Genomic DNA, 20,566 nt, shown 5'->3' on the forward strand with positions numbered 1-20,566 from the left:
TGAATCCAGCCAATTGTCTTAGAAGTAAATCAAATCCTCACACTGTAGAGCTGTGACTCACTTTAGCAATAAACAGCATGAATTAGATAGGAGCGTCTACCCCCCCCCCCAAAAAAAAAAAAAACTACTGTCGAAGGTTGTAAATATTCAACCACACTTTCCTGTCCGTCACCGTGGGTGACGCCCAATCCAACTCGAACTGTGTTAAAGGGACAGGAAGTGCGAGCCAGAGTCATAAAGGAGATTACGGCTGTTGGCGTCAACGAATAATTCTACTGTCGCATGGTGCTCGTCGGAGAGGCGAATTTCTTTACCGAATGTGTTTTTTTTAACCACAAACTTCTTCCCACTAAAGTATTGAATTTAAGGTAAAGGTATAACGATGAACGGTAAATCGGCGAACGGCACAGCGGGCGGAACACTGGCCTTCATTGAGGGGCTACCACCACTGCCGAAGAGCCTAAGCGGCTTGCTGAATTCAAGCGGCGGGTCTTGGAGAGAGATGGAAAGGATGTATGCAAAGAAAACCATGATCCAAGACGACCTTAGTCGTGGGCGAAATAATTCCGACAATCTGCTTGCGAATAAACCGGCCAACCTTGATGCGGCTTTAGCACTCCTCCGAAAAGAAATGGTAAGTGGAGGGGATGTGATTTGTGATGGGTTGTTTTCCTTCTCATTTTACAAGGCAGAATGTCAGAACAGCTGTTCTCATGATTTCACCAATCATGAAATTACTCCAAATGACTTCATTAATTCATGGTGTAATTAGTACCGTAACTCTTATAGTCAGCTGAAACATTTTAACAGACATTTGACACTGGCAGTTGCCAATTTCTGTGATAAGATTTGCAACACTGTAGCCAATACTCAACGGTGGCAAGACCACGATGAAACACGATACGTTGTTGCTTGTAGGATTTGATGCCAGTTTGGATTTCTTTGATAGCCTACAGTCTATACTAAATTTGTGACTATGATTTGTGAACAGATGTTTCTTTGAGTAGCTATTTGAAGGCTTACAAATCGAACGTTCAGCCTCACTGTAGGCCTATCTTATGATGAATATTGTATCCCATAAAATATTGATTGTATGGATAGAAACAAATATTTCTAGCTGAAGGCAGGAAGTAGCCCTTGATCATGACTGTTCCATTACACTACACAACTCACTGGATGAAGCAATATTCTGTAGGGTGGGAGCCGCGACGCTCGGTCTGAACATTAACAGGCATCACTTGCAGTACGGTTTTGGAAGCATAAGGACTTTCTCATTTATAATATGAAGGAGCTATTGTCGGCGAAACAATGCAACATGTTTTGTATTGAGATACAACTTTATAGGGGTAGGGTTCCCACACGGCCATATTTTATGCTACAGCACTTGTTTACGAAAACAGATGGAATAGAGTTAATTACCTGTTCTAATTGGCTGTCTGCAGAAGACAGAAGCCATACACATGTTGTCACTGAAATACTGTCTGCTGCAACTGTTAAAATCGGTTAAGTGAGCAGTAAGTGTGTGTGTTTTGCACTTGGGAAATTATTTAGATGTATTATAGAAGTAGAGGGATTTATGTTTCAAGAACCAATCTACAATTGGCAACTGATTCACCTTTTCGATGGAGTTGTTGGCTTCCTGAGCCAATTCACCCTTTAAACAGAACATTAGATGGCATAGACTGCACCTTTACTCTTTAGTTGTTGGGTAGAGAAGAAGCAATGTTAGGCTCTTTTTAGTCCAATATAGGGCTAGGCATTAAGCACCATCTGCTCCTTTGTCTAATCTCTAAAGTTTTATGTATAGTATAAAACACCCTTTTGAACGCTTAAAATAATTCTGGTTTAATTTTGTATTTTCCAGGTGGGGTTGCGTCAGCAGGATATGTCTTTGCTGTGTCAGCTCTGGTCCCTTCACGAGTCAATCCAGGAGTACAAGGGCAGCTGCCATGACCTCAGCGCCGGGCACGGGATAGAGAATGGCTACTTTGATGAAGATGATGAATACTACCAGGAGACGAGCACAACACCAACTGACCAACCGGAGGGAAGTGAGGTGACATCTCCCAAAAATGGGACTAGCAAGGACTCCTGGTTAGGAGACTCTTTCCACATCACCATCTGAGAGACTCACGAGTTGAGCTTGCTTGACTCCACACATTTGAGGCAATATGCTTTTTTTTAATAAAGAGCTGTGCCATGCATTGTTTTGCTGGCTTATAGTACTTTTTCAGCAGACCTTTTCATAAAAATATATAAACAAAGGTTCATTATTTATTATAAATTATGTTTTTTTTTTCTCCTATAACTATGGATGTTTTTTCTCCTATAACTATGGACATTTTTAGTGGAGTTGAATGATTTGTTGTGAGTACTTCCAAGCTCTGTCAACACAATGTTTACAGGGTTGCAATCCGGAGACTGGGAAGATCTCAATAAACAAAAGGGATGGGATTCCTGTCCCTGCAATCAGTGAGGGAGGAAATGAACTTTTAGATGGCATGTAGTGGCAATGTTGACTGTTACGGATTTGTGGTCTGGGTGGAGTAGGCTGGAGAAATGTGAAAAAGTATTAAAATGCTGGAAATGCTTACTTCTGGAATGGTTTTATACCAGGGTAAGTACACATGTGCTTCTTTGAAGCCCAATGGTATGCTTAATTTCATATTGTGCTGTGGCGCTCCATACCTTTTCAGTTAACAGTTCTTCAATGAAACTAGATTGCTGACTTAAGTACAATTATCACCATCATAACCATTGTTTTCATTTAACAAATCAATACAGGGTACTCATGAATTCATATATTGACCCCCACTAGGACATGCATGTATGGCAGTTGTGTCCATTACGGTGTTCCACAGCCAACTGACACCAAGTCTGCACTCAACATTTAGCTGCATAGACTGCTCATCAAAATAATATAGGCTAGGAAGTCTAGTCGAGAAGTAATATTTTGCCATTGTATCCAGATTTTTTGTTGTTAACTGGTCCACAATTCATGTGTTTGTGGTACGCAAACCAAAGAGTATAATTGACACCTGGGTTGATTTGTAATGGGTTTTAGGAATGATACTGTGCAATGTTCTTCTAGATGCTCCTAGTCGGTTTTATTTTTCTCCGATGTTACACAATATAATGAATGTGTTGTAGTACAGGAGGTTGATCTGTTTAGACATGTGTTTTCTTGACTATGATTAATGCCATTTGACAATATACACACCAGCGGCTGACTGGAGGTCAGCTACAGAAAGCTTTCAAAATGGGGAGTTAAAAGAAAATGTCCTGGGTAACTCCTATGCCTCAATGTGCTATGTACTGAATATTCTACCTCCAGCTTCACTGTAAAATTTATATATTGCTGCCACCAGCCCCACATTGAAAGTCAGTATTACAGGATAGCAGTCTCTTATTTTTCTGTATCACACTAAACAGAAATCGCCACAATTAGTGCCTTTTGTGCCCTTTAGGTCTCCAACCTTGGCTATTGCTGTTCTCTGTCCCTTCATCTCACATCACTTTTCTCAACCTGGTCATGTCCTTCGGATGGTCTGATGGCACACGTGGTGCATAGTATGCTGTAACTACAGCAGAGTTACTTGTTCAATTCCTACCTTAAAAGGGAAAAAATAGGTTTCTTCACTAGCGTCAATAATCCAGAGTAATACAGATGTGAAATGTATACAACTGCATCCCGATGAGATTTGGTTTCATGTGGCGATATTCAGATGAACAATGTCTTTGTGCATCTACATTGCTTGCTGTTTGGGGTTTTAGGCTGGGCTTCTGTATAGCCCTTAGTGACATCTACGGATGTAAAAAAAAAGGGCTTTATAAATACATTTGATTGGTCTTGATTTCATCCAATCAGAAAGCTGTTCTTTTACCACAGTCATTTCAAGGAGTTGGCCCAATGTTTTCAGTCCATATTTTGAGGGAAAAAGGTCAAGATGAATTAATCTGTTATCTATGTAATATGATTTTCATCTATGATGTAAATTTGGTTGTTCCCTCTGACAGAACTCAAAGACAATATTTGAAGGGTTTGTTTAGTTTCAATCCATTCCTCATATTTGTTATTTTTAGTGAATGACCATACTACTGTTTTTGGAAAATTGGTTTTATGCTCTTTTATGTAATAGTTATACTTATGGATTTAATAAAATTACTTAATCAAATTTGTCTGTTATTCCTGCATGAAACTGTCATTCACAGGCAACGGAACATAACTGTCTCTACTTTGTAGCTCTAAAATTAGCTTTGGCTTTACAGGTCAGCATGCACCACTTGATAAGGTATTGATCAAATGCCACCTTTGGCACCAACAGAACATTGCATCATTGCACTTTAGAGTGACTTTGGATCATTTATTATAGCTGCCATAGAGACATTCTTCTTTGACTGTGTTTGGAGAATTGTGCGCTATTTCAACGCTATTGCTGTTTGACATAGTTTAAAGAATGATTGTCTTGTTCAAAATAAGCACCAATTAATGTATATGAAGTGTGACATGTAACTAGACTATATGTACTGCTGAAGATAACATTGTTTCTATCTCATAGTGAAAACTGAGAAGCAAAGCTTCTGGAATGTCCCGCTCAGATAAAGTAGCGAGCTATTGCACAATCTGGCTCTGCAAGTGTTTTCTTCTTAGGTCAAGGCTCCGTAGACAAATCATGTGAACAACACTGGTGGACCCTCGGATAGTTTCCCTGTTACTGTATCTTCTCACAGGCAGTGAGCGGCAACCGTCATTGTCATATACCAAGCAACCCAGCTGGTCAGTTAAAATCAGGGCAGAACTAATCCCCTCTCCACACACTCAGACTTACGCTTGTTCCTCAGAGTACAGTATGGGCTGCATGTATTCAGATGAGAAGTGACCTTTTGGAATGCAGCCTGTACTGAACACACCTCTGTGCTGTGCTGTGCTGAGCTGGGCTGTGCTGGGCTGAGTATTTGTTTAGGAGATTGTGATGGCTTAACATAATCTTGATTGAAAGCAAATCCAAGGTACAGTATGTGTGACTCTGCCACACAAGCACTGGGCTATGTGCAACCGGGCTGTGCCAACACTCAGACCACAAACACATTTCTCACCTCAAAGCTTAATCAATAAATGGGGAAAAACACAATTAAATTCCCGTGGTTTTACTAACGCCATTAAACACTTTGAAGTATAAACCATGTAACTAGTACAGTTTAGGAGTTTTCAGATGAAGTAGTATACATCATTCATTTTTCCCATAGGGGATTTTACAAACACTTCAAATAAGGGCTGTGTTTTGTGTAGGATCACAATAATGGAGCACACAACCTATTGCTTATTTCACATTTCTAGCATTGGGCTGCAATAGAGTTAAGAATGGAGTGGCATCAAACACATGGAAGCTATGTGTTTGATATATTTGATACCATTCCACTAATTCCGCTTAAGCCATTACCACGAGCCGTCCTCCTTTTGTTTCTGCCTTTAGTAACCTTCTGTTTTATGTTATCATATCATACTAAGTTGAGTGTCCTGGATTTAGATTTACTATGCTATGTCTAGTCTATGAGACCAAGTTGATTAAGCATAGCAATTAGGGTTAAGGGCCTTGCTCAAGGGCACATCGGCAGAGTTTTCACTGAGTCAGCTCAGGCATTCAAACCAGCGACATGTCGGTTACTGGCCCAACACTCTTAATCGCTAGGCTACCTGCCGCCCACTCGGCTACCTACCGTCCTTGGTTAACTTGTCTAGAACTCACAGCTTGGCTTTGGCACAGAACAGTCAGCTCTGCTTCAGTGATCCTGTCTGACCGTTACTCTCTGAGCCCTGGACCTGGCTGGAATTATGATCATGAGCTTACACTGAGCACTTGTTGACATAGAGAATTATAAATCACACATTATCTATTCTTCATGACATCTTTTGTCCCTATGAATCAAATGTTATTTCCCTTTAAGGGCACATTTATACACTGGTCTCAAAATTGTAATGCCTCTGATGTGATTCTTGTTATACTAATCTGATTATCCAGACTCATGATCAATCACCTCACCAAAGGGGTATACTGAAAAGCAGGATCAATATGCTAGCTAACGTTGACAAGCAACCAGAAATTACTATTGATTTTCTGATTCATTAACAAAGCTAAACTTAGATACACTATATAACCAAAAGTATGTGGACAGCTGCTAAGTATGTGGACAGCTGCTTGTTGAATATCTCATTCCAATTGGCATTAACATGGAGTTGGTCCCCCTTTTGCTGCTATAACAGCCTACACTCCACGCTTTCCACTAGCTGTTGAAACATTGCTGCGGGAATTGCTTCCATTCCGCCACAAGAGCGTTAGTGAGGTCGGGCACTGATGTTGGGCAGTTAGGCCTGGCTCGCAGTCGGCGTTCCAATTCATCCCAAAGGTGTTTGATGGGGTTGAGGTCAGGACTCTGTGCAGGCCAGTCAATTTCTTTCACACCGATCTTGACAAACCATTTTTGTATGGACCTAGCTTTAAGCATGGGGGCATTGTCAGGCTGAAACAGGAAAGGGTGTTCTCCAAACTGTTGCCACAAAGTTAGAAGCACAGAATCATCTAGAATGTCATTGTATGCTGTAGCATTAAGATTTCCCTTCACTGGAACTAAGGAGCCTAGCCCGAACCATGAAAAACAGCCCCAGACCATTATTCCTCCTCCACCAAACTTTACAATTGGCACTATGCATTGGGGCAGGTAGAGTTCCCCTGGCATCCACCAAATCCAGATTTGTCTGTCGGACTGCCAGATTGTGAAGCGTGATTCATCACTCCGGAGAACGCTTTTCCACTGCTCCAGAGTCCAATGGCGGCGAGCTTTACACCACTCCAGCCTTTGGCTTTGCTCATGGTGATCTTAGGCTTGTGTGCGTGCGGCTGCTCAGCCATGGAAACCTATTCCATGAAGCTCTCGACGACCAGTTCTTGTGCTGACGTTGCATCCAGAGGCAGTTTGGAACTCAGTAGTGAGTGTTGCAACCAAGGACAGACAATTTTTACTCGTTACGCACTTCAGCCCTCGGCGGTCCCGTTCTGTGAGCTTGTGTGGCCTACCACTTCAAAGCTGAGCCATTGTTGCTCCTAGATGTTTTCACTTCACAATAACAGCACTTACAGTTGAACAGGGCAGCTCTAGCAGGGCCAAAATTAGACGAACTGACTTGTTGGAAAGGTGTCATCCTATGATGGTGCCACGTTGAAAGTCACTGAGCTCATCAGTAAGGCCATTCTCCAGCCAATGTCTGAAGATTGTCTATGGAGATTACATGGCTGTATGGTAGATGTTATACACCTGTCAGGAACGGGTGTGACTGAAATAGCTAAATCTACTTATTTGAAAGGGTGTCCACATACTTTTGTATATTTATTTTTATTTATTTTATTTCACCTTTATTTAACCAGGTAGGCTAGTTGAGAACAAGTTCTCATTTGCAACTGCGACCTGGCCAAGATAAAGTCGTTTGTAAGTCGCTCTGGATAAGAGCGTCTGCTAAATGACTTAAATGTAAATGTAAATAAAGCATAGCAGTGTGAACAGACAACACAGAGTTACACATGGAGTAAACAAATTAACAAGTCAATAACACAGTAGAGAAAAAAGGGGAGTCTATATATAGTGTACATGTTTTTTTTAATCAATTAGACCATACCCATTTCAATCTTATCTTAAAAAAATATACAGTACCAGTCAAAAGTTTGGACACACCTACTCATTCAAGGATTTTTCTTTATTTGACTATTTTTTTATACATTGTAGAATAACAGTGAAGACATCAAAACGATGGAATAACACATACGGTATCATGTAGTAACCAAAAAAGTGTTGAACAAATCTAAATATATATTAGAGATTCTTCAAAGTAGCCACCCTTTTGTGGAATTTATTTCCTTCTTAATGTGTTTGAGCCAATCAGTTGTGTTGTGACAAGGTAAGGGTGGTATACAGAAGATAGCCCTATTTGGTAAAAGACCAAGTCCATATTATGGCAAGAACAGCTCAAGTAGACAAAGAGAAACAACAATCCATTATTACGTTAAGACATGAAGGTCAATCAATCCGGAAAATTTGAAGAACTTCGAAAGTTTCTTCAAGTGCAGATGCAAAAACCATCAAGCACTATGATGAAACTGGCTCTCATGAGGACTGCCACAGGAAAGGAAGACCCAGAGTTACCTCTGCTGCAAAGGATAGGTTCATTAGAGTTATCTGCACCTCAGATTGCATCCCAAATAAATGCTTCACAGAGCTCAAGCAACAGACACACCTCAACATGAACTGTTCAGAGGAGGCTGCATGAATCAGGCCTTCATGGTCGAATTGCTGCAAAGACACCACTACTAAAGGACACCAACAAGAAGAAGAGACTTGCTTGGGCCAAGAAACACAAGCAATGGACATTAGACCGGTGGAAATCTGTCCTTTGGTCTGATGATTCCAAATTTGAGACTGTTGGTTCCAACTGCCGTGTCTTTGTGAGACGCAAAGTAGGTGAACAGATCATCTCCGCATGCGTGGTTCCCACCATGAAGCATGGAGGAGGAAGTGAGATGGTGTGAGGGTGCTTTGCTAGTGAAATTGTCAGTGACTTATTTATAATTCAAGGCACACTTAACCAGCATGGCTACCACAGCATTCTGAAGCGATACGCCATCCCATCTGGTTTGCGCTTATTGGGACTATCATTTGTTTTTCAACAGGACAATGTCCCAACACACCTTCAGGCTGTGTAAGGGCTATTTGTCCAAGAAGGAGAGTGATGGAATGCTACATCAGATGACCTGGCCTCCACAATCACCTGACCTCAAACCAATTAAGATGGTTTATAGAACTATAGAGCTATGTCAGAGTGACCAACGGGTCCTTGCTCAGTTTGGCCGGGCAACCAGCTCCAGAAAGAGTCTTGGTGGTTCCACACTCCATCCATTTAAGAATGATGGGGGCGATTGTGTTCTTGGGGACCTTCAATAATGCAGATATTTTTTGGTACCCTTCCCCAGATATGTGCATCGACAGAATATTGTCTTGGAGCTCAACAAACAATTCCTTCGACCTCATGGCTTGGTTTTTGCTCTGACATGCACTGTCAACTGTGGAACCATATATAGACAGATGTATGCCTTTCCAAATCAGCTCCAATCAATTTAATGTACCACAAGTGGACTCCAATGAAGTTGTCGACACATTTCAAAGACATTCAATGGAAACAGGATTCACCTGAGCTCAGTTTCGAGTCTCATAGCAAAGGGCCTGAATACTTACAGTTGAAGTCGGAAGCTTACATACACCTTAGCCAAATCGATTTAAACTCAGTTTTTCACAATTCCTGATATTTAATCCTAATAAAAATTCCCTGTCTTAGGTCAGTTAGGATCATCACTTTATTTTAAGAATGTGAAATGTCCGAATAATAGTAGAAATAATTATTTATTTCAGCTTTTATTTATTTATTTCATCACAGTGGGTCATTAGTTTACTTACAATCAATTAGTATTTGGTAGTATTGCCTTTACATTTTTTTTACTTGGGTCAAACGTTTAGGGTAGCCTTCCACAAGCTTCCCACAATAAGTTGGGTGAATTTTGGCCCATTCCTCCTGACAGAGCTGGTGTAACTGACTCAGGTTTGTAGGCCTCCTTGCTCGCACATGCTTTTTCAGTTCTGCCCACACATTTTCTATAGGATTGAGGTCAGGGCTTTGTGATGGCCACTCCAATACCTTGACTTTGTTGTCCTTAAGCCATTTTGCCACAACCTTGGAAGTATGCTTGGGGTCATTGTCTATTTGGAAGACCCATTTGCAACCAAGCTTTAACTTCCTGACTGATGTCTTGAGATGTTGCTTCAATATATCCACATAATTTTCTATCCTCATGATGCCATCTATTTTGTGAAGTGCACCAGTCCCTCCTGCAGCAAAGCAACCCGACAACATGATTCTGCCACCCCCGTCCTTCACGGTTGGGATGGTGTTCTTCGGCTTGCAAGCATCCCCCCTTTTCCTCCCAACATAACAATGGTCATTATGGCCAAACAGTTCTATTTTTGTTTCATCAGACCAGAGGACAATTCTCCAAAAAGTACAATCTTTGTCCCCATTTGCAGTTCCAAACTGTAGTCTGGTATTTTTATGGCGGTTTTGGAGCAGTGGCTTCTTCCTTGCAGAGCGGCCTTTCAGGCTATGTCGATGTTGGACTCGTTTTACTGTGGATATAGATACTTTAGTATCGGTTTCCTCCAGCATCTTCACAAGGACCTTTGCTGTTGTTCTGGGATTGATTTGCACTTCTCGCACCAAGGTAGGTTCATCGCTAGGAGACAGAACACGTCTCCTTCCTGAGCGATATGACGGTTGTGTTGACCCATAGTGTTTAAACTTACGTACTATTGTTTGTACAGATGAACGTGGTACCTTCAGGCGTTTGGAAATTGCTCCCAAGGATGAACCAGACTTGTCGAGGTCTACAATTTATTTTCTGAGGTCTTGGCTGATTTCTTTTGAATTTCCCATGATGCCAAGCAAAGAGGCACTGAGTTTGAAGGTAGGCCTTGAAATACACCCAAAGGTACACCTCTAATTGACTCAAATGATGGCAATTAGCCTAGCAGAATCTTCTAAAGCCATGACATAATTTTCTGAGATTTTCCAAGCTGTTAAAGGCATAGTAGTGTATGTAAACTTCTGAACCACTGGAATTGTGAATTATAAGTGAAATAATCTGACTGTAAAACAATTGTTGGAAAAATGACTTGTGTCATGCACAACGTAGATGTCCTAACAGATTTGACAAAACAATAGTTTGTTAACAAGAAACTAGTGGAGTGGTTGAAAAATGAGTTTTAATGACTCATTCGCAAAATAGAGTAAATTCGCAAAATGTCTAAAAACCTGATTTCTCTTTGTCATTATGGGGTTTTGTGTGTACATTTATGAGGATTAAAAAAAATCTATTTTAGAATAAGGCTGTAACATAACAAAATGTGGAAAAAGTCAAGGGGTCTGAATATTTTCCGAATACACTGTATATATATCAGAATATTTAGGCAAGATAACTGGCTAACTCGATGCTGCTTTGTAGTATACCCCTCAGGTTGAATAATGCTAGTACAACACTCACTACAAGCTTGCTAATCTCACCCACCAGCTTGCTGGAACACTGACTTTCTCAATTACCAACACTGAGCTAGGTATGTGTATTTTATTTGGAAGGATTATTACAGGGGTTTAAAACCAGTTTTGACATGTCCTTAAGGCACATCGGTCAATTTCACAAGCAGTGGAATCTTTCAAAGCATGGATCTACAATTACCCGCGACCACCTGAGGCCTTTCATAACACGTTCCCACTGTTTGAAAACACTGGGCTGGGTCAGCACGCAAGGCTTTAGGAGATCTCTGTTTATTGGTTTTAACAGTATGTGCCCTGAGAACTCTGCAGGCTACAGGTTGTTAGCTACTAATTGACATGCCTTCTTGATTTTATAAAGATACCGATACTCAGTATTTATTCAGGATACACCTTTTAAATCTTCTCTCCTCTCATTCCACATTTGCTTGCAAGGCGTGCGGTCTAAAAACAATGACTGTTTGTCATCCTGGACCATTCAGACTGACAGATGCTCAGATCCAGTTGAGGTATCCGGGTAAAGATACCAAACAAAACATTCCAAGGCAAAGTTCACTCAACAATGTAAAGTCCTGTTACAACTTGTGAGCACACCATGCATCTTGGCATTACATTTGAACCCGAGTTATGGCAGGAATGAGAAACATGTATTTTTTTTATACTTTTTTATCACTGTAAAAAAAGGAAGAGAGAAACAACAAATGAGACCTGCTGGAAAAAAATCAGTGAGTTATCAAAAATATACTTTTAGTCACACTGACTTTAGGCTCTGTCTGCATACAACAACAGCATTTCCAGTGGACAGATTTATGTGCTTTATACAGTTAAGAAATACCAACAAAGCAGCTGGCTTTGGTCAGGAAATATGCAGACTGATATCTGGCTATGCACTACATAACCGATTAGATGGTCTCAAGGGGCCTTAGCACATAAAGCCAGCCTCTGTGAGCATGTGTGTCAAATGCTTATCATTCCACGGTTCCTAGTCTTAATCAGACAGGCTTGATCACCAAGAGAGTATTGCTCTTTTTTTTACATCTTAAATTCAAAACAATTTAAGACTATAAATGTGATTACTGTGTAGCCCATCAATGCAAATTCTTTCTGTAACACACACACACACACACCTGTTCCATATCAAAGTAGGTTTTGCTTATACACAGCTTGTGGTTTTTGGCATTGCATGGAATTAAGAATACGTTCACTATGTGCTACCTCGCTTTCTATAGTGGTAGATATTTGGACAAATAGCCTCAGGAATGTCCCGTGGCCTCAGTAACTCCAATCCCAACAGAGAGGTTGTTGTTGTTAGGTCCATAGTGTCAGTATTTGCCTAGAAGTGTTTGGACAGTGACACATGTTTTGTTGTTTTGGCTCTGTACTCCATCACTTTGGATTAGAAATGATACAATGACTATGAGGTTAAATTGCAGTTAATGTAGACTATCAGCTTTTTTATTTGACTATTATAAATGTTTTGGGTGAACCGTTTCAAAATTACAGCACTTTTTGTACATAGTCCCTCCCTTGTAAGGAACCAATGTATTTGGACAAATTCACTTATATGTGTATCAGCAGTTTAGTATTTGGTACCTAGCACTCAATGACTAACTACATTAAGCTTGTGACTCTACAAACTTGTTGGATGCATTTGCAGTTTGTTTTGGTTGTGCTTCAATAGAAATGAAGGGCAAATAATGTATTGTGTATCATTTTGGAGTCTCTTTTATTGTAAATAAGAATATAATATGTTTCCAAACACTTCTACATTAATGCGGATGCTACCATGATTACAGATAATCCTGAATGAATCGTGAATAATGATGAGTGAGAAAGTTAGAGGCATAAATATCATACCCCCCCAAAAAATGCTAACCTGCCCTGTTATTGTAATGGTCAGAGGTTGTCTTGGGGGGTATGATACTTGTTCTTCTGTAACTGTCATTCATCATTATTTACGATTAATTACGATGAAGATTATCTATAATCATGGTAGCATCCACAATAATGTAGAACTCTTCCGAAACATATTCTATTCTTATTTACAATAAAAGTGACTCCAAAATGACAATACGTTATTTACCATTAATTTCTATTGGGCAAAAAATAATCTGAAACACAACCAAAACAAACTGCAAATGTATCCAACAAGTTGGTAGAGTCACAAGCTTGATCTAGTCATATCATGCTAGGAATATGGGAACAATTACTAAAGTTTTGAATACCTTAATACACATAAGTGAATTTGTCCAATTACTTTTGGTTTCCTAAAACGGGGGGACAGTGTACAAAAAGTTCTGTAATTTCTGAATGGTTCAACTGATATGAAAATGGCCTCAAATTAAAGCCGACAGTCTGAACTTTAAAGGCCCAATGCAACTATTTTTTTTAGAACAATATAAAATCATTTCTGGGTAAAAATTAGGTACCTTACTGTATTAGTTTTCCATCAAAATTAACAAAAATAGTTTTTTTAGCAAACAAATATTTCTCAAGCAGGAATTCTGCTAGGACAATCTGGGAGTGGTCTGAGTAGGGAAGAGAAAACTAGCAAATCAGGAAATAACACTGATATAATTGTTTATATTATTACAGTGTCAGTTTCATCAGCAGTTGTACAATATGATACAAAACAGGAAAAAAAGAATGTTTCACTGCACTGGGCCTTTAACATCAGTCATTGTATAATTTCAAATCCAAAGTGTTGTAATAGAGCCCCCCCCCCCTCCAAATAACTGTCACTGTCCAAATACTTTTGGAAATCAATGTATATCACTAGGCACACTCCACACAGCACTGCCAGTCTCTCCTCACCACTCTGGTCCAGGGTGTAATAGGTGCCATTGTAACAGTGTGTTCTTCAGGACTGGCCAGAAACAGGTCACTGGAACGGCAGGATGTCCTGTATGCTCCATGGAAGCGTCTGCAACGCCTGGGCTACGCACGTTTCTAACAGCAGACCCACACACACAGCCATCAGGGAGAGCCTTCTGCTGCAGTTTAGAATGACTGGAAAAGAGAGGAGAGAAAATGATCACGTCTTGCAAGGACACAAACATGACAATATGCAGGAAAAGTACTTCTTCTGAACATCTTTGGAATCATGTTAAACTCCTACTTGGTGTAGAATAGAAAAACATTTATACGAATGAGATTAAAGCCCTATTCGCACGGGACTTGTATTACTAGAGAACGTTGATTATGTAATTATTACCCCAGAATGTCCGTTATTCGAGAAGACGATTCGGACAGGATTAGTTTTTTCCAAACTGCAGCCTGTAATTCTTAATTATTTTCAATATATTGACAGTTATGATGGAAACCTGGAGGTTTTTTTTCTAGGTGTGAAGATATTTCAATAGGTCCAGGCCATAACAGGGCTACACTGATAACTTGAGCTTGGTTCCAGAGTTTCTAAACCATACCAGCCATCATTGGTATAGTGTTGCCATACTATTTGAATTGAGGCAGTGTGAACATAATCATTCGGATATTTTAGCGATCTGCAGTAGATGTCCTAAATGCCCCCAGGCTTCAGGCGTGAGCTAAACAGTGCACATGCACTTGAGATGCGTTTTATGGATGAAAAAGTAAATATATAATTTCCAAAAGTTTAGGTCAGTTGTATGCTGCATTGCCATCTATTAACAGCAAGGGTTACATTTAATAGGCACAATATTTTTTAACTGATGCATTTGGTAGTATTCAATTCATACGCCCAAAACATCGGAAAGTATTCAGACCCGTTGACTTTTTCCACATTTTGTTGTTACAGTCTTAAATCTAAAATGGATTTAAATGTTTTTAAAGTCCTCAGCAATCCACACACAATACCCGATAATGACAAAGCAAAAACAGGTTTATAGGCATTTTTCCAAATTTGTTACAAATAAAAACCGGAAATACCTTATTTACATAATTATTCAGACCCTTTGCTCTGATTTTATTTTTAATTGTATTTTTGTTTATTTATTTAACTAGGCAGCCAGTTAAGAATAAATTCTTATTTACAATGACGGCCTACGCTGGCCATACCCTAACGACGCTGGGACAACTGTGTGCCGCCCTATGGGACTCCCTATCACGGCCGGTTGTGATACAGCCTGTAATCGAACCAGGGTCTGCAGTGATTCCTCTAGCACTGAGATGCAGTGCCTTAGACCGCTGCGCCACTCGGGAGCTATGAGACTCGAAATTGAGCTTAGGTGCATCCTATTTCCATTGATCATCCTTGAGATATTTCTACAACTTGATTGGAGTCCACCTGTGGTAAATTCAATAGATTGGACATGACTTGGAAAGGCAGACACATGTCTATATAAAAAGGTCCCACAGTTGTCAGAGCAAAAACCAAGCCATGAGGTCGAAGGAATTGTCCGTAGAGCTCAGACAGGATTGTGTCGAGGCACAGATCATTCTTAAATGGAAGAAGTTCGGAACCACCAAAACTCTTTCTGGAGCTGGCCGCTCAGCCAAACTGAGCGATCGGGGGAGAAGGGCTTTGGTCAGGGATGTGACCAAGAACCTGATGGTCACTCTGACAGAGCTCTAGAGTTTCTCAGTGGAGATGGGAGAACCTTCCAGAAGGACAACCATTTCTGCAGCACTCCACCATTAAAGCCTTTATGGTAGAGTGTCCAGACGGAAGCCACTCCTCAGTAAAAGGCATGACAGCCTGCTTGGAGTTTGCCAAAAGGCATCTAAAGACTTTCAGACCTTGAGAAATAAGATTCTCTGGTCTGATGAAACCAAGATTGAACTCTTTGGCCTGAATACCAAGCATCGTGTCTGGAGGAAACCTGGCACCATCCCTACGGTGAAGCATGGGTGGCAGCATCATGCTGCAGACAGACAACACAGGAGTGGCTTCGGGACAAGTCTCTGAATGTCCTTGAATGGCCCAGCCAAAGCCCGGACTTCAACACAATCGAACATCTCTGGAGAGACCTGAAAATAGATGTGCCGCAATGCTCCCTATCCAAACTGATAGAGCTTGAGAGAATCTGCAGAGAAGAATGAGAGAAACTCCCCAAATACAGGTGTGCCAAGCTTGTAGCGTCATACCCAAGAAGTCAAGGCTGTAATCGTTGCCAAAGGTGCTTCAACAAAGTACTGAGTAAAGAGTCTGAATAGTTATTTAAATGTGATATTTCAGTTTATTTTTTATAAATTAGCAAAAATTTCTAAAAACCTGTTTTTGCTTATCATTGGGGTATTGGGTGTAGATTGATGAGGGGGAAAAAAACTATTGAATCAATTTTAGGAAAAGGCTATAACCTAACAAAATGTGGAAAAAGTCAAGGTGTCTGAATAGTTTCTGAAGGCATCGTACATAAAAGCATTCACTGTGAATGTTGATACATGTAAGCCGTTCATATATAAACTATGTACAGCACTTTGTTCAATTTATCAAATCAGTTATTGTTTTCTTGCTCAAACTGTGAGCAACACCTGTCAAACTCAGACATTACTCTCAAAACACAGGGACGTCTATTCGCAAGGGACTAGTATTATCAGAGGACTTTGGAGTTGACCAAAAAACATTAGGTTATTCTGTCTGGAATCGTTACTCTCCTGCCATCCATAAATTACTGACACGGCAGATTTGGACGGGACTAAAATGACATACGTGGTGTTTTGTGCTCGTGCACACAGTTACATTACCCTACGTCCCCCCAGTAAAACGAATCCCATACAAATAGGGTCTAATGATTAAATCACCTTATCCAATCCATTGCAGAAATAGTTCCATTTAATCATTATCGTCAGGAAACTGAATAACCCATCAGTGCAATAAACAGATACAAAAATCCAATAGGCCATTATCCTGTGAAATGTGACAAATCACAGCGGCACACAGAGACAAATGCTTGCCTTGCACGGCTGATTGTTTAACAACAACAAAAAAGCATAATGCAGGAGTAAGCAAGTTAATTAATGGATTAGCTTTGGACAGTTTTGGAACAATTTATAAACTGCCTATTTTAGTAACTCTAGAGAACAACTAAATTCATGTTCTAACATAGATTCAAGCTAGGAGTAAGAGCTGCCATCTGCTGGTGCACACTAGTGCTCCTAGCCTCCCAATCAATACCCTGTGAGCCGTCCATTTACCCTTTAATTGAAAATGTGATATCTATGGTGATTTTTGTACACTATATATACAAAAGTATGTGGACACCCCTTCAAATTAGGGGTATCACCATGCAGAATGCCAAGTGTCGGCTGGAGTGGTGTAAAGCTCGCTGCCATTGGATAATGGAGCAGTGGAAACGCGTTCTCTGGAGTGATGAATCACGCTTCACCATCTGGCAGTCCGACGGATGAATCTGGGTTTGTCGGACACCAGGGGAACGCTACCTGTCCCAATGCATAGTGCCAATTGTACAGTTTGGTGGAGGTGAAATAATGGTCTGGGGCTGTTTTTTATGGTTCGGGCTAAGGCCCTTTAGTTCCAGTGAAGGGAAATCTTAACAACACAGCATATAATGACATTCTAGACGATTCTGTGCTTCCAACTTTGTGGCAACAGTTTGGGTAAGGCCCTTTCCTGTTACAGCATGATAATGTTCCCATGTACAAAGCAAGGTCCATAGAGAAATGGTTTGATGAGATCGGTGTGGAAGAACTTGACTGAGTCCTGACCTCAACACCATCGAACACCTTTGGGATGAATTGGAATGCCGACCGCGAGCCAGGCCTAATCACCCAACATCAGTGGCCAACCTAACTAATGCTCTTGTGGCTGAATGGAAGAAAGTCCCGCAGACAATGTTCACACATCTAGTGGAAAGCATTCCCAGACGAGAAGAGGCTGTTATAGCAGCAAAAGGGGGGACCAACTCCATATTAATACCCATGATTTTGGAATGAGATGTTCAACGAGCAGGTGTCCACATACTTTTGGTCATGTCACGTATGAAATAGGTTATATTCTAGTATCAATAATGAGAAATTAGAACTTTTCAATCAGGCTCCCCTCCAAAGCCCTCCCTGAATTGTCAAGAATAGAGATGGAGCTAGATGTGAGTGACTAATGGGAGCATTGCAACACTGATGGAGGAATTGTTTAACGTACCTCTTATGGCTTGAGAGTTGGACGTGAGCACAAACAGCTTGATGAGGCTGAAGCAGAGCGGGGAGTAGTCATGCTCCCATATGACTGCAGGGATGAGCAGGACTTTGCCATAGCTGGACAGCAGGAGGGCTTTCAGCAGTAAGCTCAGGTCAAAGTCAAAGCCAAGCAACCACTGAACCAGCCACAGGAAGGACAGCACTCCGACAGAAAACGCACCCAATTCTGTGGACAAATGAACATGAAATCAGTACAAACCATCAGAAGACTGTCATTTGTATGAAATCAATGTGTAAGAAAGCAGGATTTGTCACTTCCACTACACTTGGAAACATTGTTATAACATTGCTATTAACATTTAATTAGCAAACATGCATATGACAATGCATGAGTTGTAGTAATAATAATAATAACAATAATAATAATGTGACTGTCCTTTTTCCATGCTTTATATACCCACCAAGAGCTGCCACCCCAAACATGCCATAGAAATCCCATTCCTTGGTGTATCTAATGATGTCTGCAGGGTCATTGCTCTGCTCAGATCCCTGAAGTTGTGACCACCTCAGGTAGGCCTCACACAGCAGGCAAAACACGCACAGCTTCCAGTGAATCTGTGGAAGAAACCATCAACAAGACATGGCATCATTTCTTGAGTCCTCTGTCTGCAGAGTAAATGCAATGCAATGTAGATGAAGCTGCATACATTGTCTAAAGCGTGCACTGTACTCTGACTCTAGTGAATAGTTTTTCAGTGTCTTACTGTACTTACGTTCAATGTAGTGTTGAACAGAATGTGTCTGAATGCTTGAGTTTTGCATAAAATGGCATCAATCAGAATAATGACGGGATCATATTCAATGTACTTGTCTACAGGCTTTTGGCAGGATCCCTGAAATAAATAGAGACAGACCACAAGCACTGACTTGCCTAGTTAAATAAAGGTTCAAAAACATTTTTAAAGAAAAAACAAACATTTCTCCAGCTTTTATGGCTAAACTAAATAGCTAGCTTAATGTTTACTCTGTTATAAGGGTAGAGACCCAACCACTAAGTCTATATACATTTCAGCTAGCAATCCATCATCAGGCATCATATGAATAGAAACAGCAGAGAAACCCAGCTAGCTAAGTTATAATGTGTGGATGACGGATCACCACCTCAAGCTGAACCTCGGCAAGACGGAGCTGCTCTTCCTCCCGGGGAAGGACTGCCCGTTCCATGATCTCGCCATCACGGTTGACAACTCCATTGTGTCCTCCTCCCAGAGCGCTAAGAACCTTGGCGTGATCCTGGACAACACCCTGTCGTTCTCAACTAACATCAAGGCGGTGGCCCGTTCCTGTAGGTTCATGCTCTACAACATCCGCAGAGTACGACCCTGCCTCACACAGGAAGCGGCGCAGGTCCTAATCCAGGCACTCGTCATCTCCTGTCTGGATTACTGCAACTCGCTGTTGGCTGGGCTCCCTGCCTGTGCCATTAAACCCCTACAACTCATCCAGAACGCCGCAGCCCGTCTGGTGTTCAACCTTCCCAAGTTCTCTCACGTCACCCCGCTCCTCCGCTCTCTCCACTGGCTTCCAGTTGAAGCTCGCATCCGCTACAAGACCATGGTGCTTGCCTACGGAGCTGTGAGGGGAACGGCACCTCAGTACCTCCAGGCTCTGATCAGGCCCTACACCCAAACAAGGGCACTGCGTTCATCCACCTCTGGCCTGCTCGCCTCCCTACCACTGAGGAAGTACAGTTCCCGCTCAGCCCAGTCAAAACTGTTCGCTGCTCTGGCCCCCCAATGGTGGAACAAACTCCCTCACGACGCCAGGACAGCGGAGTCAATCACCACCTTCCGGAGACACCTGAAACCCCACCTCTTTAAGGAATACCTAGGATAGGATAAAGTAATCCCTCTCACCCCCCTTAAAAGATTTAGATGCACTACTGTTCCACTGGATGTCATAAGGTGAATGCACCAATTTGTAAGTCGCTCTGGATAAGAGCGTCTGCTAAATGACTTAAATGTTAATGTAAATGTTAAGTTACACAGCTGGCAGTCACAGGTCCCTTTGGCTTAATTTCTAGCTAAGCCTAGCATCACCAGTTAGCTAGCTAATATCTTAACCAATAAATCAACATGAGCCAGCTAGTCAACTCACACATATGGTTATCTTCAAGATCCCATTACTGTAATCTCTGTGAAGCTCGTGGGCGTCCTTATTGCATTCAACACATCTAAACCGCTTTGCCATTCTGTTTTAGGTTTGCAACGATGGAGAAACCGGCTTGAAAAACCGGACTTCCTGGATTTGTGCGTGATAGGTTGGGAGTTGTAGTCGTTTACAGTTTGA

General features: G+C 41.2%; 2 protein-coding genes across 3 annotated transcripts; one reads left to right on the plus strand and one right to left on the minus strand.

Moving 5' to 3' along the window:
• The first annotated feature begins 200 nt into the window (after positions 1–200).
• Positions 201–4,175, plus strand: LOC115139419 (protein FAM89A-like). Its single transcript, XM_029676767.2, has 2 exons — positions 201–634; positions 1,865–4,175. Exons 1-2 carry the CDS (start codon positions 383–385, stop codon positions 2,123–2,125), a joined length of 513 nt encoding a protein of 170 aa, XP_029532627.1. The 5' UTR covers positions 201–382; the 3' UTR covers positions 2,126–4,175.
• Positions 4,176–7,631: 3,456 nt separating this feature from the next.
• Positions 7,632–20,473, minus strand: arv1 (ARV1 homolog, fatty acid homeostasis modulator). Of its 2 annotated transcripts, none has more exons than XM_029676776.2 (5): positions 20,375–20,473; positions 18,991–19,110; positions 18,679–18,832; positions 18,222–18,443; positions 7,632–14,152 (listed from the first exon to the last, which is right to left on the minus strand). In XM_029676776.2, exons 1-5 carry the CDS (start codon positions 20,465–20,467, stop codon positions 14,025–14,027), a joined length of 717 nt encoding a protein of 238 aa, XP_029532636.1. In that variant the 5' UTR covers positions 20,468–20,473; the 3' UTR covers positions 7,632–14,024. The 2 variants fall into 2 exon arrangements, with proteins under 2 accessions (XP_029532636.1, XP_064882429.1); XM_065026357.1 differs by lacking the exon at positions 20,375–20,473 and adding an exon at positions 19,379–19,739.
• Positions 20,474–20,566: the final 93 nt, after the last annotated feature.

The sequence above is a fragment of the Oncorhynchus nerka genome, linkage group LG13 (genome assembly GCF_034236695.1).
Source record: "Oncorhynchus nerka isolate Pitt River linkage group LG13, Oner_Uvic_2.0, whole genome shotgun sequence".
NCBI lineage: Eukaryota > Metazoa > Chordata > Actinopteri > Salmoniformes > Salmonidae > Oncorhynchus > Oncorhynchus nerka.